The sequence below is a fragment of the Hibiscus syriacus genome, unplaced genomic scaffold, assembly GCF_006381635.1.
Source record: "Hibiscus syriacus cultivar Baekdansim isolate YM2019G1 unplaced genomic scaffold, ASM638163v2 tig00110597_pilon, whole genome shotgun sequence".
NCBI classification, from domain to species: Eukaryota; Viridiplantae; Streptophyta; class Magnoliopsida; order Malvales; family Malvaceae; genus Hibiscus; species Hibiscus syriacus.
Window position 1 is genome coordinate 2,881,532 of NW_024062795.1, and position 22,485 is coordinate 2,904,016.

Consider the following 22,485-nt stretch of genomic DNA (forward strand, 5'->3'; position numbering starts at 1 on the left):
GAGATTTTCGACGAACCATAAACAAAGACGAGTAAGTATTTGAGAATAAATGAGGGTGGTGAGGGAAGAAAATATAAACGTGATGGAGTTACCAGTAATAGGAGGAAGAAATTATTAAAATAAACCACATCACCGAAGTGTGATTGAGTAAACGATCGAGTGATTAAAAAAGTTTGATGGGTAAAGTTTAGTTATTAAATTAAAAAATTTAAAGTATAGTGACCAAAATAATAGTAATAATAAAGTTTAGGTATTAATTGTATAGTTTACCCATAAAATGGAAGAAGGCAGAAAAAACAATGTTGCAGACAGAATACACATGTTCCTTTCCTCTGTCTCTCTGATCATCATCTCATCCATTTTTTCAGTGATTTGGTTTTGTCCTATTTTCATGATTTTAATTTTTATTTTTCATCATAAATAAGATCCTTTGAACACAGAGCAAAATAACAAGGAGAAGGAGAGAGCAAGAAAAAAGGGCAAAAGTCTATTAACTCCCCCAAAAAAGAAAGATGATTCCTCTCCTTAAAATTCATTTCTATTAATGCCTCCCTTTAATCTCCAAGACCCTATATATCTTCCTCTTATGAATTGCGTTTCATCGTCGCGGCTTTCTTTTTCAGGTATTTCTCGTAATCTAGGTGATTTTCCCCCATAGATAATATGTAGTATTTTTAATTATTGAAATTAGTTTACTTTTCAAGATCGTTTATCTTTACCCTTTACGGGATTTATTAATTTTTTTGCTAATTTTATGGTTATTTACTTTATTTTGAAACTACAGGAGGAATTGAGGTCGACCCATGTTGGGTTGTTTGTTAATTTTATTTTTCAATTGTAATTGGGTATTTATTTACAAGCATTTTCGATTTTTAGAATTGAAAAAAAATAGTCAAGTATTTAGATTAAAAAAAGGCATTATTCAATTTAATCATCTGATTTTTTTAACTAAATAGAGGGAGAAATGGGATTGGGTTTTCTTGTTTCCTCATATTTTTGTCAAAAGACCTAAGCTTTACTAGTACACAAGCGAGTTACATGATTTCTAAAACGACCTTTTCCATAGTTGGATTAAATTTGTGTGTTTTCACTCCTTTTATTAATGTAGATGCTCAATTTTGCATTTTTAGATTGCTGATTCTGCAAACTACATTTTGTTGATTTTGTAATTTGAGGCTTCGAGAAGTAAGTCTCTGGTTTACCGTCCCTGTATATCAGCATTTTATTCCTTTTGATCTGCTGATATTGTCTGGAAGTATTTCCGGCAAAAGCCTAATTTTTCTTCACCAAAAGGTTTTGAACTCTTCCCTGTTTGTGAGTCGCAGCTAAGTGTTAATAACAAGCACATTACAGGCAGTAATAATTTATTTCTTTATTCCTCTGCTAGCTTGCAGGTAGTTATGGATGTCAATGCATGGAAGGATTGACAAAGTGGTACATGAGTTGTAGGCTAGTAGCAATTGCATGCCTTGACTTGTTTCCACTTGGTCACGATGCTGTGAATTTGACTGCTTGATCAGCATTGAATGTGAATGGGTTGTTATAAAGCTTTGTGATTTTGCACATGATTGAGTGGTTTTGAATATGGTAACAATTGCCTTGATTTTCCACTTGGCCTAGTGGCATGAGAGCCGGGTTCAATCCCTAGCATACCTTCCTGCATTCCCCAATTATTAGTTGTACTAAAACAAATGGTGTTGCTGTTTACTGTTAAACATAAACTGTGTTTCGCACATTCTCAGGTGCGTTTTCATGTGTGTGGTTCTTACTCTTAGTTTGACCGAGAATCCTGTGTGTAATCTATGTTGCATGAGAGTCTGCCTGTAGATATCAGTTCATAACTTGATCTCTAATAGACCTGGCATTTTTTAAACTAGAACTGTCGGTATTTATTTTTCTTTGTTTTTTTTTATTGACCAATATTCATACCCTAGGTTTGATCTAGTTGAACTATTAGGATATCACGTGGTATGCCATGTAACTTAAAGTTGTTCTCGCCTGCACTTCCTCTCAAAAATCAATATCTGTTGTATCGTAGTTATTTCTTTTGGGTTCAAGGTGCTTACTGGTTGGGGCTTTTGCTTGCGGAAATATGTAACTGGGTAAAGCTAAATAACTCTGGAACTTCTGAAATTATTTTGTATGCTAAATTTGCAATATATTTTTTATTATAATTTTCTTCAATGCATTGGATGACCCCTCTCCCTCCCCTTTTTATAACTGAAACATGAGTGTGGATATCGTGTTTATCTTTTCAGATTTCAACTACAGTCCGAGCTTGTGGTCTGTTTCATATTTTGACCTGAGAAATGGGAGCTTGAGTGGACATTTGTTTGAAATTTGGAATAATATTTAGCGTCTCTGACATATTTGGATTATATCTTCCCTGATGCAAGGTCAGGGGGGCACGGTTGACTCCTTTCCTGAAACTGTTAACATTGATGAGGGATCTAATCCCAATGACACGAGTATTGGTCAACCGAATTCTTTGCATAACATGCTGTATCCTGTGGAAAATCGATTATCCAATTATGCAGTGTCTTCCGCTGGGACAATGCATGGAAACACTACTACTCCTGATGTTCAGAGGTTTAGTGGCTGGAGTTATGGTGAACCAAGCTCTAGATTGAGAATGCAAAACGAGGTGATGCAGGATGTTCTAAATCACCAGCTCAATGATGATAGAACAAAAATAGAGCGTGATTGGCCTTCTTATGGTGCTCATGTTGTTCCAAGGTCGGAAGAAAGGCTGATTGAGCCAGCAAATGCCATTTTTCCTGGGATATTGAATAATGGTCGAAGTAGCAATCAGGTCCGGAGTCCCATATTTTTGCAAGGTTCAAGCTCTAATCATAGCCCACAAAATGTGAATCTAAATGAAGGGTTTATTAGCAGCAGTAGGAATGGAAGGTCAGGCATGGGAAATGGTATAGGTCTCAATGTCCACAACTCGGTTGGACTAGAAAGAGAACATATATCCAATGCTGGTGTTTCTTCCGATAATGTTGGTAGTTCATCTGGAAGCTCTAATCATGTGGGGGAGGAAAATATTGATGGTTCTGGCTCATCTTTGGGCAGTTGGGGTTTATCCTGCAAAAGGAAGGTCCTTGAAGGTACTTCTGCACAGTCTTATTCTGCTGATACTTCAAGCTGTTTTCAACAAATAGACAATGCTGCATGGCATGCTGGTCCCTCTCGTAATGATGCTTCTAGCAGCTTGAGTTTATCAACACCCTCTTGGAATTTCCTTAATGTTGGTCCCCCCGATCAGCCGAATCCAAGAGTTGGGCTTGGTACGAGAGGAGTAATTAGTGATGCATTTACTTCTAGTGTAAGAAGAGCAAATGCAGGAAACCGACAAGAATCTTTACCATATAGTTTACCATCAACTGCAGTTGCTGGCCATTCCAGTTTTGGCTCTCCTGTTCACTCTAGAGCTGCCCCATTTGGTGACTCTTTAGACTTGAGATCCCCCGGGGTTATAGCTGGAAATTCTAGTTTTGTGCCAACACAACCTCATATTAGGACCACTTCTGTTGTGCCACGAAATGTGAATCCTTTCCCTTGGAATGGTGCTTCCAGTTTAAGAGCTGCCAACCCCCCAAGTTCTACTAATTTTGGAGAGAGAGCTGCTGCGGACGAACCAAACATAAGAAATATCCCAAGAAACAATACAGAGCATCCCATGCTTGTACCAGCCACTGAGATGAGAAATGTAGCACAAGAACCAACAGATTGGAATTTGGCTTCCAGAAATATTAGCACTTCTGGAGGTATGCCATCTTTTAGTCAACCTGGACGTAGTTCAAGTAACCATCCTTTGCCCACTCATGCCTGGATTCCTCCTCGCAGCCCTCCACTAAGGCTATCAGATTTTTCTCCGTGGTCTTTATTTCCTCCAATTGATTCTGAACCTGGTGGTCGTAGTGGCCATTTTCTGTCATTGTCTTCAGGCCCTTCTGCTTCCTCACGAGAGACAGTTGTGCCATCTGGATCGAACATTCTAGGTAACAATCAACCTTATCCAAGGTCAGCATTCATATTGGAGAGACAAGATGGTGATGTCCTTGGGATGCCCCACTCATTGCGTGCTTTGGCTGCTGACATTGAAGGGAGACACCGGCTAATATCTGAGGTTTGTTTCTGAAGGTCTTTTTTACATTTTAACTTTGTTGTCTCTGTACGGTTATTTCTCATTCTTCTTGAATAAGGTTTGCTTTCATATAACAGTAACAAATTTGGCTTTCCAGATAATGGATAGCAGCATTCTTGAATTACCTTTTTACCCAATCTTATGATGTGCAGTTAAAATTAGTAACTAGTAGTGTTTATATGCATATAAACTTACACCCGTGCATGCATACACACTTATGGTTTATCTACTAGTACTGACAAACTCAAAACCATAAATTTAATTATTGGAAGATGATTTGATTTCTAAATTGCTATTAATACTGTTTTTGTGTTTTTGGCATTTCATATTTAGTGTTCGTCACAAATTCATTTTGAATAGGATATTTGTAAGTACCTTTACTTATCCATATATGTTATATTGAACGGTCAAGGACAAAAGCAGATTTGTAGATTCTTTTCTTTCTATTTTTTATATTTGACATTCTCCCCGGATTAGTAGTTTGTAGGCGTTCGTTTTTATCTAAAACTTCCATCCACCTCATCACAATCTAAGGCTTATTTTGTGACAAGACTGTGTGCCCTTTGTCATTTCATTCTGGGTATCAGGGCAACTTTCAGAATTAATCAATGCAGTTAACATGTCATATCAGTGCTTAATATTTAATTAAGATGTGAAATCTTGAGCGTACTCAATATAGATCTAAAGCTTGTTAATTTATCACATTTCAGAAAATAATCCCTATTACAGAAGCTGACCGGTTAAATTTTGAGATAAAATTTATGCACCAGTAAATTTTCCCTCTATAATGGCAATTGAACATAAGAAATTATTCTAATTCCTTACTGCTCATGTTCTTCTCCATATGTCAGATACGCCAAGTCTTGAACGCCATGCGCAGAGGGGAGAATTTACGAATTGAGGTTTGGTTTTTGATTCATGCAATGTTTATTTTTGTGCATAGAGTTTTTTTTTTTCTTTAGCTACATTGACTATAATGATTTAGCTGGTTAAGTTTGAAAATATCCATTTCCTTGTTTTGACTTTAATCTTACAAAACAGTTTTAGGGTTTCACCAATAAGTGGTATGGTTTCTGTGCAATTCGTATCCTTTCCCATTTTTTGAATTTTTCTCGTACCATGTTCTCTCTAAAATACAACACTGTCGTTGGAGCATTTCAAGCAGTTATATGGCTTTGGTGCAAATGTTTCTCTGTAATAGTTGCAGGTGTTGGTGCTGATGTGCGGAAACAATATCATTTTCGTTCTTTATTGGCCTCTTTTCATTAGTTGGGATGATGCAGTTTTCTAGAGTAGGTTCTCCTTATCGAGAACAGTTTCTCCTTATGTTACTAGCTGAGTCTTGAATAATCTGTCAGATGATTTTCAGAAGAATATTATCGGATAATTTGGTGTATGGAAAGTATGTTCTGCAGATCAATAACTAGATTGCTTCCACTCTGTTGGACACGCTATTGATGTGGTTTTTTATGTTCATATTGCATACATTTCTAAATTCTTTGGAAACAGGTTCCCGCAAATTGAGAGAGAAGGAGCTCTATAACTGGAGCACCCGCGTACAAAGCCTAGAAAGTTACTCTGTTGTCTGAAAATAATTTGTTTCTATCTTTATGTGATATCCTTTCAGGATTATAGGGTGTTCGATCCGTTCATATATCATGGTATGGCCGAAACACAGGACAGACATAGAGAATTGCGCCTCGATGTTGATAACATGTCTTATGAGGTAAAAAGGGATTGCTGTTTTTTCTTTCAATCACTTCACATTGGGGGCTAATCTTCTCACATTGCAAATGGAACGCTAGGAATTGTTGGCATTAGAAGAACGCATTGGAGATGTTAGCACCGGACTAAACGAGGAAACCATTCTGAAGTTGATGAAACAGAAAAAGTATTCATCCACCACAACAGAATCCACACAAGAATTGGAACCTTGTTGTATCTGTCAGGTACGAAACTAGTCACAACACTAGAAATTCGTTCATCTTACCTGTTAAATTTAAAGTCTCGTTTACCTTGTCTGAGCTTCAACAATGGCAGGAAGAATATGCAGATGGGGATGATACCGGGATACTAGATTGTGGACATGACTTCCACACAAACTGCATCAAACAGTGGTTAACGCTAAAAAACCTGTGCCCCATTTGTAAGACAACAGACCTGCTCAAGTAAAGAGCAAAGGCCATAGTCGGATCCAATAATAGGGTTGGATTATATATATATCTGATTCGAACCCGCTTTTCTTACCCTTGAACTGTAACTTTCAAGGCGACAGAGCGGGTGTTAATGTTATGAATTGCGGGATTAGTTTGTTCAATAACTTGCATAAAGCATCATGGCAATGATGAAACAAATTTGAAATAATATGGTATTTTATTGGCATTATCAAGCTTCAAGAATATCAATAGTACTAGTTTCTTAAATGTTTGCAATAACTTATGTATGTGCTAGTATAGTATATTATATTATCAAGCGGGTGTTAATGTTATGAATTGCGGGATTAGGTTTGAACTTGATTCGATACCACTTGATATTTTTATTATATTATGTATATATAAAATAAAGCAGGGTTCATCATGAGTTGTGGGACCATCTTCTTAGAACGCGGTTTAGAAATTATATATATACTTATAAATCCGATAAAATGTATATATAATGGTAATGTACATACGTTTTTGGTTTGATTCAGAGTAACGGCATTGCCTTGTATGATTGTATTTTGGGCTCTTCTCTTCCTTCTTCGAAGACAATTCTCCCCCTCCTCCCTTTATCACCTTTTGTTTGCCACCTTTTGAACGACTCCTCTCTCTTTTCTTACACATCTGTCCTCTTTCTTTTTTTCGAACTGTCTCTGTGATTGTCATGTCTGAAGAAGGCGGCCATGGCAGTTTCTTACTATTGGAAAACCAGCCATGGACAGCTGCTTTATACAACTCTGATAATAAGAATGATAACAATTCTTCAACTGGTACTGGTAGTGAAGACAAATCTGCAGGCAACCCAACGACCAACAACAACCTTTGCAAGACTCGACAAATACGAAGAATAGTAAGAGAGGGACGGAGTCGGATCATGAGATGCATATATGGACCGAAAGGAAAAGGAGGAAGAAGATGAGGAATATGTTCTCTGGCCTCCATGGCTTGCTTCCTCAGCTACCACCTAAGGTATATCCCAAAAAAAAAGCCACTCGTGGAAATACAAAGTTGTTTCATTCATCATGCTTCTAACCTCGTTAAATTTCGTAAACAATAAGATATTATCATGGTATGGCTGAATCTTCTTTTACAAGAATAAGAAGATATGTCATATATCCATTCATTCATGAGCAGCAAAAGATTAACTTTTTGGATTAATAAGTGTTTACCTACATGAGAACTTGAAAAAGTTGAAAGAAAACGTAGGTTTCAGTTATGGAAAGTGCACGTAGATTACTTAATTTGTTTAAGTATGGAAATGTATTTATTGTAGCCGAGTTGTCATAATCTGCATTTTGTGTTGATGGAACAATCATATAATCACTACAATATATAACCCAATTATCTCAATATTTGAATGGTTGTAATTACAACATTTGATGAACAGTATGAATCATGTTTTTTACAGGCTGACAAATCCACCATAGTCGATGAAGCAGTGACCTACATCAAAACCCTAGAGAAAACACTCCAAAAGCTACAGAAACAAAAGGTAGAGAGACTCCAAGGTTGCTCTGATCTCGGTTATCATCAAGAGACCTCCATGGAGACCGCGCAGAATCATCTGGAAGCTCATGATTCAAGCAGCAGAAGGAAAGCATCCATGGTCTCGCAGTTTAAAACGTGGAGTTCTCCCAACGTTGTGTTGAACATATGCGGTAAAGAAGCACAGATCAGCGTGTGCTCACTGAAGAAACCAGGGCTCTTCACCACTGTTTGTGCACTTTGGAGAAGCACAAATTAGAGGTGACATCGGCGTATGTTTCCTTGGTTTCTAATCGCTGCATGTTCATGATTCAAGCGCATGTAAGTTCCTTTGCTTTATTTCTTATTTAACGCTACGTATTTAGTCACTCATATATTCTCGCAGTTTCATTTTGCTCATTCAATTATTTTTCTAAATTATACCTAGCATTACATTACGTTTTGATTCTATTTTAATCACCCATCATTAAAAAATTAATAGTGATACTGACATATTTCTATAAGACAATGTTATGTCATCACTGAAAAAAATTAAAAAAAGATTATCACTTTAACAATAATGTTTATTTTTAAACGATAGGTAATCAAAATAGAATCAAAACGAAAAGTCGGATATGATTTTAAAAGAATAATTGAGTAACTAGAAAAAATCTACATGAATAGATGAGTGTATGAATACATATAATTTTTTTTTAAATATTTACTTCAATTTAGTAGATGTTTTATGCACGTCTATAAATTGTTTTAGCAGCAGCTATATATATAATTTAAATGATTTTAAATATTTTTTATATGTATTTATTAAAATATTTTATATCTTTAACATAAAATTATATAATTTATTTTAAAATTTTAAATGATTGGAATCATTTCTTTCACTAATTTAAAGAGTTAAAAATAATCTCTTTCAAAATAAACCGATTTTATGAGATCAATGGATAAATCCATGAAATTAAAATTTAGTCAATAAAATTTCATTTTCTGCCGTTTTGAAAATTGAAGCTCACCAATTACTTCTATCGATATCTTTTTTCCACAAAAGAAAATAAATAATAATGAAAAACAACGAAAAGAAGTTGAAAACCTAAGGAATTATATTTTTCTTTTTTTTTATAATTAAAAACAAAAGTTGAAATAAAATAATTCATAAATAAGATTCTAAAAATATTTGAATCTATTAAAGTATCATTTAAAAAATAAAAATTTAATCAATAAATTTAAATATATAAAAAAGTATTCGGTTTAAATTTCTAAAATGTATGTTCTTATGAGTAACTTGGATTTTAGTCTAACGAATTCAAATAGTGAAGTTATTATGGTTCTAGTCCTTCTAATATGCTAAATATTTGATATTTAGCTCCTTTAATCTTATATAACTTTATCTCTTTACTTTTATAATTTAATTAGTTATTCATAGTTATTATCGTGCGAATTATAATTGATTTTCTATTGTATGTGATACAAAGATGCTTTGACGAAGAACTCAAGTAAGACTTTTTAACTGAGATAGTTAATAATATCAATCATTTGGACTAATAAATGTTAATATAAAAGTTGAAAGATCGGATTATTAAAGTATATAAATTAAATATCAAATTTGATCATTCTAAAAAATATTTTTAGAACCGTCAATGACAATATCAATTTTATGATAAGCAGGTGGCAAGTAGTGGAGCTTCTAATCATCAGCTGACAGGTATTTGCACTGGACGAAGTATTCAAACAAGCTGCAGCTGAGATAATGTGCTGGGTTACTTCTTGATCAACTCATACATAGTAATTCCTTGTTTTCATATAAGCTATGTGCATGAGAGGTTTTCTACATATATTTACGAGTCAAACGCTCCTTTTCTTTTTAAACTTGTCTGCATATGCCTCAAGGTACCTGTGTTTATTCCATGCTTGAAAGCATGCTATTTTAAAAATATTATTATTAAGATGATAAAGAGAGAGAGAGAGAGAGAGAGAGAGAGAGAGAGACATATTTTTTATGCAATGAGTACATTATATGACTGCTTCAACCTGTATCACATCTCTCCCACATATTGGGCCAAGATGTTGTGGAACATAATCTACAACACATATTGGGCTTAAAAACAATGTATCAACCTCCAGATTTCATAGGCAATTCCTCAACCCAAAACAAAAAAGAAATACCAACTATATGTCAGGTTGAATAAATCAAACGATCTCAGTGATTAAAAAGATGATTGTTATCCTTACAGATTATGGGTTCAAGCACGTCGTCTGTAGGGATGTCTGAGCATTCATTGTCAAATGATTGAGAATCTTTCGAACAAATACTATTTTGTAAACACCTCATGCTAATAAAAACTAAAAGACTATCAAGTTGTTCAATTCTATGAATTACAATCATATTTGGAAAAAGATATATATTGTTATGTCTAAATGGTAATCGATATTAAACTATGAATATCTTAGGGACATTCGGTTTACATAATATAATATGGCTTTTTAATAAAATTTAAAATTATTCAATATATTATTAGAAATATTATTTAGTTCAATTGATCGATATATAAGATTATTTAAAGAGATAGAATCCATTCACATTAGGTAAAATTCATTACCTTTAAACGAGAATAGTCATTGAATTAATCTAAATGAATGGATGAGATTAATATTTTACGCATTAATATTATCTTTTTTTTCCTCTAAAATTTCCAAAAAAAAAATGGATACTTTTATTTTTAATCTCAATTATTCATTTAATTTTATTAAATGATTATCTTCGTGTAAAATTAATGAATTTTACATTATCTTACCTTTTATTTATGCATATTTCGTTAATCAAATAATAAAATTTGATATTCTAATTAAATAAACTGAACATAATAATATAATATAATCCATAATAAATATTAACATTTCTCATAATCATATTATTCGAAGTAATTGTTAGTTTTTGGCAAAAATTGGCCAAATCCCACATTGGAAATGAACAAAGGATGGAAAAATTCTTAGCCTATAAATAGAACATTTCCCTTTGGTTAAATGTATGTCAATCACCAAAATACAAGTGGTGTACTAGAAAGCTATTAGCTATACTAGTAGAGAATTTAAAGGGAAATTCTCTTGGGGTGTACTTTAGCTTTTGGGCATGTGTGAGAGTTAAATATTTTGTAGTGTGGTTGTAATAATTTTCCACATAGTAAATATTTTTTTTCTTGGTTGTCTTTTGACAACGCTTGTGGTTTTTCTCCATTTGGGAGTTTTCCACGTTAAATTATTGTGTTTTCTCTCTTTTATTTTTCAAGTATTTTTGTTAATGTTGTGATCTAAAAGGAATGTTGGATTACAAGGGGTCTATTTTCCCAACAATTGGTATCGGAGTCAATGGTTTGGTAAAAGATAAATTTCAAGGTGGGGTAAGAATTTCTTTAAAATTCTTAGTATGCTCTGTGGTTGCGGCTTTGTCCGATCTTCTACATCAGAAAAGATTTTTTAGAAATTGTTGTGGTCCAACTGGAGGTCTTTTAAATACGTTATTGTGTTTATTGAGTGTGGTATTGTGTAAGTAAGTGCAGCCAAGAAAGTTGTCACAAAGGCTATAATCGCCTAAGGAGGTTGGGACTTAAGCGGTACCATTTGTGTCCCCCCAATCTTTCCTGGAAACTTTCTTAGTGCATTTTGTAGACACAATTGTTCACTCATTATTCACGTGTGAGATCACTGGAGCATTGTTGAGCAAAAATGAGTTTCAGATTTGATATTGAGAAATTTGATGGGAGAATTAATTTTGGGTTGTGGCAAGTACAAGTCAAGGATATACTAATCCAGTCTGGATTGTATAAGGCCTTAAAGGGAAAGCCAGCTTCTTTGTCCGAAGGAAAGGAACCAGATAAACCTAGTGACAGTAGTGGAGACAAGGGAAAATCCAAGATGAGTGAAGAAGAATGGGAGGAGTTAGACATGAGAGCAGCAAGTCAAATTCGTCTTTGTCTAGCAAAAAATGTTCTTGCTAATGTTGCTAGATGGTCATCAACAAAGGAGCTTTGGGAAAAGCTTGAGGAAATGTACCAAGCTAAAAGTCTTTCAAATAGGTTATATTTGAAGGAGAAATTTCACAAATTGCAAATGGAAGAAGGTACAAAAATTTCTGACCACCTTAGTGCACTCAATGGGATTGTTTCTGAACTGGAATCTATTGGAGTGGAGATTGATGATGAAGATAAAGCATTGAGACTTATTTGGTCTCTTCCATCTTCCTATGAGCACATGCAAACCGTTTTAATGTACGGGAAAGAGAATGTGAATTTTTCAGAAGTGACAAGTAAGCTGACTTCGGAAGAAAGAAGGTTGAAAAATGGAGAGAACAAATCTTCTGAAAGTGGAGCATTGTCGGTTTGTGGAAATAGGAAGAAGTATAAAGGCTCCAAAAAGAAAATTATCTGCTGGGGATGTGGGCAACCTGGACATCTAAAGAAGAATTGCAAAAACGGTGGAGCTAATTCGGCTAATGGCTCCAAAAGTGATGCTACTAATGTAGTCGTCTTTGAAAATGAAGACGATGAATTTGTTTTTTAAAGTAAGATATATATATCCTCATGGTATGATAGCTACCAATTGAGTTGCCATGGAAAAGGATGTATGAAAAGGTAGCATGTCCACATTTACACATGGGCATTGGTTGACAGTTGATGCAAGGTGTGTGGTGGAATTGATGTCGATGGCTAATGAACTTCCTAGAAAGTCAATATTGGAAGTTGCACCATAACTTATTAGCAGTTTTTCGACATGAACTGGTCGAGGTAAAAATTCTTGGAGTTAGTGAATTCCAAGTGTGTATACTCTTATGGTGGAGTATGACAATTCTTGTTTTTAGAATTGTGACTATCATAGCTGATGGTGTTATTGAGGTAGCTGTTGTTTTTATGGTGAAGAATTGTATGGAATTTTTGCCAAGGTGGAGATTTGTTAGTTTTTGGCAAAAATTGGCCAAATCCCACATTGGAAATGAACAAAGGATGGAAAAATTCTTAGCCTATAAATAGAACATTTCCCTTTGGTTAAATGTATGTCAATCACCAAAATACAAGTGGTGTACTAGAAAGCTATTAACTATACTAGTAGAGAATTTAAAGGGAAATTCTCTTGGGGTGTACTTTAGCTTTTGGGCATGTGTGAGAGTTAAATATTTTGTAGTGTGGTTGTAATAATTTTCCACATAGTAAATATTTTTTTTCTTGGTTGTCTTTTGACAACGCTTGTGGTTTTTCTCCATTTGGGAGTTTTCCACGTTAAATTATTGTGTTTTCTCTCTTTTATTTTTCAAGTATTTTTGTTAATGTTGTGATCTAAAAGGATTGTTGGATTACAAGGGGTCTATTTTCCCAACAGTAATCTTATATTTCATAAATTAAATATCCTTTAAGAATCTTATATCACCAAAGTATCATATATTTTATAAATCTTTAACGCAGTTGTAAATGTATGATTATTAACTCGATATATTCTTTATAAATCAAATATTATTATATTATACCAAAATATAATATTACTTCAAAAATCTTCAAACAAATGATACTATCAGTGGAGCAATGATAAACCACAAATTGCTTCTGCCACACTTGAATCATCCTTTGGACGCACTGGGCAGGCCTTGTCACTGACAACGTATAAAATGGTGATATGCATGCCAATTGTTTGTGGAAATGAGTCAAGATACTAAAACTTTATGCCATTCTACGGTGGTTGCCAACCTAATCGAGAGCCATTAATGGGTTGGACCCCAAATGTTGCCAAAAAAGAATAATAAAACAGAAAACAAAAATTTTCCCATTTGTTTTAGTGAGTGACCAAAAGAGTAAGAAACAAAGTTGGAAACAACGTGAGCACTAGTAACCATCCCCACACCAACAGAGACGAAGAATATAGGAGTATGAAACACCATGTGATTCCATGGTTTTTATTCAGACACCACCATGTGACCCGTCACCTTCTTTTAAACCCAAAATGCTTGTTTTTTGCCATTGGAGATGGAGAAGGGGGGCCACTCCTTCCCCTGTTTCCATGCCATGATTCCTTTGTGGACCTCTACCATGCACGCCATATCCAAAATAAAACAAAAAAGAATGACCTACTTATTTTATCTATCATCTATCTTTAACAGTCTACGGTAAAAAAAAAATTCCTTCCAAGTTTATATTAGAAACAATAATACTTTGTCTTTTGTTGAGTTACCACCAAATCAGAAATCAGATAACTAAAAATGGATTTTCAGAGTAAAGAAGAATGCATATGGGCCGCTTGCTTGATACAAAGCTAGGCTTGTTGTAAAAAGGTTCCTACCACAAGTCGAGCGTGATTTTGATGAAATCCAGTTCAGTAGTTAAAACTATTATTGTGAGAACTTTACTTTTTGAGAATGGTATCTATGATAAGTTAACGTTAATATTGTCTTTTTCTAAATAGGGAATTAATCGAAGAATTGTGTATGGTACAATCTTCAGGTATGAACAAAATGTCAAGAAATTAGTCTAGAAATTGAATAAAACTACTTATGGTTTTAAACAAACACTCCAAGTCTAATTCGACAAACTTAAGAAATATAGGATATTTGAAGGGTTTGTCTTATTATATGCTTTCATATTTGTCAGAAAGAAGACAATTTTCTTTGTTTATTTTTTGTCTACATAGACAATATCATTCTTAGTGAAAATTATAATATTTAAACAGACGATTATCGATGCTTTGGATAAAACTTTTTCGTTAGAGAACATTGAACTATTTATTTACGTATTGAGGTGTAACATTTGTTACTCTAAAGATGAATTATTCTTAAGTAAAAAAAAAACATTGAAGATCTCTTGAAGAAAAATAATTTCGAAAATGCAAATAGTTTATCTATATATATACTGTAACTAGCTGTAGGTTGTCTGTCAACGGTGGGAGTCTTATTAGAAATGTGATAAAGAGTATAGAAGTACTGTTGGAGTGTTATGATATAAAGTAGTCGCTAAACATGAAATTGTCTTCGTTGTTAATTGTTTTTGTGAGTTCATGCAAGCTCTTCTAAACACTTTGTTGATGCAAATTAGGGATCTGGAATTGATAATCGTCAATCCATAACTGGATATTGTGTCTATTTTAAAGGAAATCTATGTCTTGAGACTAGAGATCTTATGGCTCAGTCCTTGCTCAATGAACTACACATTGTAGTGTGATAATTTTGGTACAATTAAAGATTTCATCAATCATTCCAAGTTTAAACATATCAAGTTGGATTTATTTGTTGCTTATGGAAAAGTGATGTGAAAACTGGTTGATCAAACCCTTGTTAGCATCGTCTTTTTATCGTTTTCAAGACAAATTCTGCATCTATCGTAGTAATCTCAAATCTTAACAGCCAACAACAGATCTATCATTCATTTGCTTTCCTTGAACAAAAATTACAGTCTTTCTCCATTTACACCGTCTAAAACCTGGATTTTTTTTAAAATTTCTCTTTCATTTTAAACAAAAAAAATAACATTAAAATCTTTCTACAAGAAAAGAAGAAAAATTGTAAGAATCTTAGTTCAAAAGGGTACGATTCCACTGCAACCAAAATCGTCCAAATCCCCCATGGAATCTTCGGGCCACGAATCCCGAAGCAACTTCAGTAGCATTTGAGCTTTCCTCTTCGCCCTTTCCGTACAATCACTCTGAACCAACAACAGCAGCTGAGTCAGAACGCCCGCGTTCACTGCCTCCCTCTGACACTGTTCCGTGCTCGAGCACAGCGCCATCAGCGCACCGGCGGCGTACTCCGTCGCCCTTTCTGAGATCTTTAGTATCGTTTTGACCAACAGCGGGACCGTAAGCGCGTGCGAAGCAAACGCGGAACACCCGGAGGGAATCCGACATAACAACTCTATGGTTGCCAAAGCTCGTTCGGCTTCGCATTTATCCAAGTCGGCCAACCGGTCGATCAACGTCTCCGGTGCCCCGGCTTGAACCGCTTTCTGCCGGGTTTGTTTCACTAAGCACAAAGCGAAGAGAGCTCGAATGCCGGTTCTTAACGCGCGGGGATAAGAGTTGAGGTCCCTTAATATGCCCGTCACCCCTTCGAAGATTTCATCCACATTGATTATCTGAGCTCGGAGCTCCAACGATCTCGTTCCGGAAAGAACGATTTCGATGAGCGAAGCCGAGTTGATTCGGACTTCGATCGAGGAATGGAACAACATATGCGATAAGTATATCACTCTGTCCGGATCCGAAGCGATCGACTCGCACTCGGGTTCACTAAGTTGAAACATCACTAAAACAGCAAGCGCCTCCACATTCAACACCGACGAACCTGAACCCGTATCCGTAAACAAGACATTTATCAGTATTTCCCGTGCGTTATGCGAAGAAATAACACACCGGTTTTTATCAGAATCACGAGCGATGCCATTGAGTCGACGCAGAGCCGAAAGACGAGACTGAAACGGATTCGAAACAGACGAAGCTTGAGCCAGTAAAGCCCGAACCATGGTGGGGTCGGCAGGTTGTTTAGGCGTGGGAATCCGCTGGATACCAAAAGCCTGGTTGGCGACACACCAATCTTGAATAAGTCGGCGAAGGGTATGGTTGGGGATAAAAGTGAAATCATTGAGAGGGACACGAGTGACGGGACAAGTGGTGTTACCGGTGGCGATCCAGGACTCGATGCTGGATCGGTCGTAGGTTTGACCGGTGCAGACGGTGACAGGGTCACGCATGAGGTCAAGTGAAATTGGACACCTGAAATGATAAGGAATTTGAAAACGAATCAAATCTAAAGGCTCAATTGTAGTTACAGGCATCTCTGAAGATTCTCTGACCGGTGCCTGTGTTTTTGGTTTGATATGGAAAAACAGAGAGACAAGAAGGAAAGAGCTGCAATGAAAATGGTGGGACTCCGGGAAGGGGAGGGACTTATCTTATCCGACTATGGGCCACACGTGTGACATTTATAAGTGTGGGCTCTAACGAATCGTGAGAAAGGGTTTTTGGTCAAAGTAAAATTATTAAATGATAAAAAATTATTTTAAATGTGATACTATAAAATATAATTATATATTTAAATGATATTATAAAGTAAAAAATATATATTTTAGATATTAAAAAGTATAAAATTAAAATTTTGAAATTAAAAATAAAATTGTTAAATTCCAAATACTGTGAAGAAAAAATACATCATTTCCTAACATATTGTCAACTCAGCACCAATGGGAAGTGAAACCTTTGATTTGAAGTAAAAAAAATAAAAATTTGACACACTTTTTATTTGGTTGGATTAAGACACTTCAACTGAACGAAATCTTTTCGACAGTTTCGCTTTAATTAACCTTTTCCCTGATTACTTTTTTATATATATAAAATTAATTAAGAGATTATTATTATTTATTAAACGAAAATTTGTTATTAAATAATTACAAATATTTAAATAAATATTATCTTAGGTTCATCTAGATTAATAAAAAAATTATAATATCTCATTAATTAGATTTGTTTTAATCTAATCACGAGTTCGTGCTTATAAATGATAACATGCATTTCTCATAAAAACATATAAAATGTGATGATCAAATTGTAAGTATTCACGTTCTTATATGAATAATCTAAATATAACATTTTAAAGGAAATAGATTAAAGGGTGCAAAAAAAGAAGAAATTTAATTCAGTTTTTGAATTTATTTTACAATCTAATATAAAGTCTTAGATTAAAAAAAATACAATTTTTCGATAAATATTGACATATTTAGATATTATATATAAACTGTTAATATAATAAATATTCACGTATTGATAATTATAATTTAAATACGTTCGGCATACTTAAACTGAAATTGAATGCATAAATTAAAAGTTAAAATATATAATATTAATTTTATATATCATATAAACTGAAATGAAATTAAATTAAATATAGAAAAAGGAGATTTTTTCAAAAAAAAAAAGGAAAAAAGAAAAAGAAGAGTGGGATATTTTAACGGTGAAAAGGAGAATAATAACTAGGCTTGAATTGTGTGTTATAAGAGTAAATGGAGTCTTAGCTGGCAGTCAAAGGTCAAAGGGAGAGAGGAATGTTCGGGTCCAGGTTGTCTCTTTATTTTCCCATTTTATTTATTAAAAAGGTTCTCGTGGACGTCATCACATCAAATACGGGTGGTTTCTAGATGGGAGTGGGGACTCCATAAGTGGACAATGTAAGATGGAGTGGACCCTCACTACTCTATTCTCGACTATTTGATTAAACTGACATTGTTTAATCGAATATTTATCTTTTTAGTATCGTTTGATATATATTTTTTGAAGTGGCACCCTTTCGACTGAGCTGGCGAAAGACGCATCCCCGGGGACGCGCTTTACCCGAATTTTCGCTGAGTTGGATGCCACGTTTAAATGTCATAAATGCCCCCATCCGTTTTCCCTAACTACCCCTCCTCCTCCCCTATATAAACCCATTCAACCCTCCCTCATTCTTCACACCAAAATCATATTCTCCTATTTTATATAATTCAAATTCTCCAACTATTTGAGTTTTAAATTTTTTATTAGTGGTAAGAAATTTATTTTTATGTTAGTATTTTTTTAAATAGTTATTATATTTTATATTAATATATTTATATAAATATTATTTTTTATTAAAATAATATTTATATAATTATTATTTATTTAGAATTATTAATTTTTTTGTGTGCTAATTATATTGTTTTGTCTACAATTATAATGGAAAACGAAATGCTGCTGCGATTTGATGTTGATCATATCTCCAGACATTTTAGCGATATGGTAATATTTTTTATAATTAATGTTAATATTTAAATTTATTTTTAATTTAAAGTTATTATGAATTTATATTAATTTTAATTTTTTATAATGTATATTATTTAGGATACTGATCGTATTTTAGAGACTTTTATTAAAAATCCACGAATACCGACACCAGAACATATTTTGCCATATTTGGCTTCTGCCGGGTTCGGGTATATTGCAACAATTATTGGCGGTTGCAAACTCGAACATGTCCTAATTTCTGCACTGATTAAGAGGTGGAGGCCCGAGACACACACTTTTCACCTTCCATGTGGAGAGGTCACAATTACATTGGAGGATGTCTCTATGCATCTGGGGCTTCCCGTCGACGGAAATATGATGTGTGGTATGGCGGATGGTGATTGGCAGTCAATGTGCATTGATTATCTTGGAGCTGCTCCGCCAGAGTTTAATGGAGGTAGAATAGTTTTATCTTGGTTGAAAGCTAATTTTGAGGTTTTAAATGAAAATGCTTCAGAGGATCAAGAAAAGGCATGTGCTCGGGCATATATTCTACGAATCATTGGAGGAATATTGATGCCCGACAAATCTCGCAACTAGGTGCATTGTATGTGGTTGCGGCATCTGATCGATTTTGATGAAGCTAGAAGATATAGTTGGGGCTCTGCAGTTTTGACATTTCTCTTTAGAGAAATGTGTCGGGCGACGAATTATAAGAAAACTGCTATCGGTTGATGTCTCATGCTTCTACAATCATGGGCGTGGTTCCGCATGCCTTTCTTATGCCCGATCGTGAATGAACCATACGTATTCCCTTTATTGTTGAGGTAATTTTCGAACTAAATTTTGATTTAAATATTTTTAATTAAATAGGGTGATATTTAGTTTATATTATATTTCATAGGCGGTCGATGAAAAGAAAGAACCATAAAAGTATACCTACTAGGTTAGAGGAAATTCGTTTACTTATTGATATGAAAGCTAGGTCTGAGGTATATTTTTAAATCTGTTTAAATATTAATATTTTAATTTAAAATGCTAGATATAATTAGAATATTTTATTTATTTGAATTGTATATTTATATTTCAGTTTCAGTGGATACCTTATGCGAGCGATGAAGTGAAGACTTGCATCCCACCCCACCTTAGTGGGTCATTAGAGGTACGGATGTCGGTTATACCTCTTATATGTTATGCTATTATTGAGTGGCATCCAGTTGATCGCGTGCTCCGTCAGTATGGTGTTACGCAATATATTCCTGGAGCACCTAGGAATTTAGACGACGTGCATAACATAGATAGACGAGGAAAGAAAGAGGTTAATTGGGTGGTGAGACACAGAGATTGGATTGCGCTTTGGGAGAACCGATATGCACTGTTAGCCCCTCGACAATATTACGCTGAAACTGGTCATATGGTTACGGATAACTATATGGACTGGCTTAATGAAAATGGGAAGTCGTTTCTACTTTCGTCAGAAGCACGAAGGGTTAGCATTCCTGGGCGCCAAGAAAGACGTCAACCGTCTCAATATCATCGTCCCCCGACGCGTGGACGGAGGGAAGGCGCTACCGGTTCTGCATCAGTCTCACCACAACATCCTTATCCGCCGATGTCGCAGGGGTACATGCCCAACCCACCACTTCATATGCCAATCCCACCAGTTCATATGCTATCTTCGTAGGGTTACATTCCGAGCCCGCAGGGTTATATTCCTAGACCGCCAGGTTACATTCCGAGCCCGCAGGGTTACATTCCTAGCCCGCCAGGTTACATGCCTAGCCCGCAGGGTTTTATACCATATGGAGGTGCACATACGACTATGTTTAATGATCCAGCATATGGTTCATATTCATCTTATTTGGCTGGTGGTGCTTCTCCGCAGACACCTCAATCTCCATCTGGATCACAGACATCGATGCCAATGTTTCCACAGTTTTTACAGTTCCCGGGGAGCGGTGGGATTGCTACTAGCACTCCTCCAGGGTCGTTATTTTATACATACCCTTCAGCCCCTTCAGCGTCATCTACACCAAATGAAGAAAATGTTGATGATGATGATAGTGAAGATGAGGAGACTGAAGAACAAGTTCCACGAAGAAATCTTCCACGAAATAGACAACCACTGCCATGTGGAACTCATTCGAGAAGACGACGTCGGTGATCCAGTTGTATTTTAATGTTATTTAAATAGTTATATTTTAGAATTTTATGTAATTTGGTTATGTTATTTAAATGTTTCATGGTTGTTACATACATATTTTTAATGTTATTTTTTATTCACATTTAACATTAAATGTTTGATAAATGTTTTTAAAATACAAAATATATTATTCGAAATTTAAAATAAAAACAAAAACAATAATATTCAAAATTTAAAATTAAAATATAAATTATAGTATTCGAAATTTAACATTAAATTTCAACTTAATATTCCAATTGTATTCGAAATTAAAAGTTATATTCCAATTATATTCACAATACTTAAATTGAAATTAAATTTATCCATACATATGATTTTATCATTAACATATATATTAAAACGTATACATTAAAATCAACTTATCACTTCACATTTATTCGTAAAAACATCTCGATGCTCATTCCATACAATTTCAATGTCACAATCAACTTATCACTTCACATTTATTCAATTTATCCATAACATTTTATCTAATTTATTCAAACTTCACATAATGTTTTAATTTAAGTTATGAACTTAAATTAATCTATATGTATAATTTATTCTTAACTTGCTGAACTTTCAAAAGAAGTTAAATTTTGGTTATAATTTACCTGATTTCACAATCCATCTAGTGTCCCCGAGGGACATGATTAACATAATAGGGCAATGATAACATATTCTCTGACAAAATAATGGAAGACGCCCCCCCCGGGAACGCGGCTTCAAGTCCCCTGAGAAATAATATGTACTGATATGAATAGTGTCCCCGAGAGACATGAGTGACATAATAGGGCAATGATAACATATTCTCTGACAAAATAATAGAAGGCGCGCCCCCAGGAACGCGCCTTCAAGTCCCATGAGAAATAATAGGTACTGATATAAATAGTGTCCCCGAGGGACATGAGTGATATAATAGGGCAATGATAACATATTCTCTGACAAAATAATGGAAGGCACGCCCCCAGGAACGCGCCTTCAAGTCCCCTGATAAATAATAGGTACTGATATGAATAGTGTCCCCGAGGAACATGAGTGACATAATAGGGCAATGATAACATATTCTCTGACAAAATAATGGAAGGCGCGCCCCCATGAACGCGCCTTCAAGTCCCCTTAGAAATAATAGGTACTGATATGAATAGTGTCCCCTAGGGACATGAGGGACATGAGTGACATAATAGGGCAATGATAACATATTCTCTGACAAAATAATGGAAGACGCCCCCCCAATAACGCGCCTTCATGTGAATAGTACCCCGATTATAGACACTATTATATGCAACGTATTATAAACTTTCAAAACAAACTTTAGTTCACAAGCTTTCAAATTCTCAAATTCCCAAACTCTAAATTCTCAAATTCTCTGAAAATAAGTAGTCTTTCTATTATTGTTTTGTATGATTGAGAAATTAAGAAAGCTGAAGAGGGGGTTGTTTCTGAGTCAGATCATTATATCCCCTTAACCTTGAAGAGAAACATCACAATTGAGGAGTTAATCACAAAAATTTCGTTAAAGATTCGTGTTGCATGCCAGAGAAGACTATCTTCACTTCAGTACAGATTTCCTACTGAACTTTTTCCGCTCACGTATACATCATTTCAGCTTTCAAACGATGATGATGTTTCTATGATGGTTGATGCTCATATGGGGAGTTCACAATCTCTTATTGAAATGTATGTCACTTTTATTGAGGTTCGTGCAACTCGTG

General features: G+C 34.8%; 2 protein-coding genes and 1 pseudogene across 3 annotated transcripts; 2 read left to right on the forward strand and 1 right to left on the reverse strand.

The window, feature by feature from the left end:
- The first annotated feature begins 305 nt into the window (after positions 1 to 305).
- LOC120134390 (E3 ubiquitin-protein ligase MBR2-like) lies at positions 306 to 6,545 on the forward strand. Of its 2 annotated transcripts, XM_039150821.1 has the most exons (6): positions 2,059 to 2,140; positions 2,259 to 4,135; positions 5,005 to 5,055; positions 5,781 to 5,879; positions 5,959 to 6,102; positions 6,194 to 6,545. In XM_039150821.1, exons 2-6 carry the CDS (start codon positions 2,390 to 2,392, stop codon positions 6,323 to 6,325), a joined length of 2,172 nt encoding a protein of 723 aa, XP_039006752.1. In that variant the 5' UTR covers positions 2,059 to 2,140; positions 2,259 to 2,389; the 3' UTR covers positions 6,326 to 6,545. The 2 variants fall into 2 exon arrangements, with proteins under 2 accessions (XP_039006753.1, XP_039006752.1); XM_039150822.1 differs by lacking the exons at positions 2,059 to 2,140; positions 5,781 to 5,879; positions 5,959 to 6,102; positions 6,194 to 6,545 and adding exons at positions 306 to 623; positions 1,109 to 1,314 and having other exon boundaries at positions 5,005 to 5,289.
- Positions 6,546 to 6,808: 263 nt separating this feature from the next.
- LOC120133878 lies at positions 6,809 to 9,573 on the forward strand (annotated as a pseudogene).
- A 5,631-nt stretch (positions 9,574 to 15,204) lies between these two features.
- Positions 15,205 to 16,646, reverse strand: LOC120134025 (U-box domain-containing protein 26-like). The gene has a single exon (XM_039150504.1). The coding sequence runs from the start codon at positions 16,629 to 16,631 to the stop codon at positions 15,378 to 15,380; it is 1,254 nt and encodes a 417-aa protein (XP_039006435.1). The 5' UTR covers positions 16,632 to 16,646; the 3' UTR covers positions 15,205 to 15,377.
- Positions 16,647 to 22,485: the final 5,839 nt, after the last annotated feature.

What these genes read in the sequence shown, in the direction of transcription:
- LOC120134390 (XM_039150821.1), top strand. Translation starts at nt 2,390, where the DNA reads ATGCAAGGTCAGGGGGGCACGGTTGACTCCTTTCCTGAAACTGTTAAC. An exon ending in GACACCGGCTAATATCTGAG is followed by an intron (nt 4,136 to 5,004) that starts GTTTGTTTCTGA and finishes TCCATATGTCAG; the next exon opens with ATACGCCAAGTCTTGAACGC. An exon ending in GGGAGAATTTACGAATTGAG is followed by an intron (nt 5,056 to 5,780) that starts GTTTGGTTTTTG and finishes ATATCCTTTCAG; the next exon opens with GATTATAGGGTGTTCGATCC.
- LOC120134025 (XM_039150504.1), bottom strand. Translation starts at nt 16,631, where the DNA reads ATGCCTGTAACTACAATTGAGCCTTTAGATTTGATTCGTTTTCAAATT.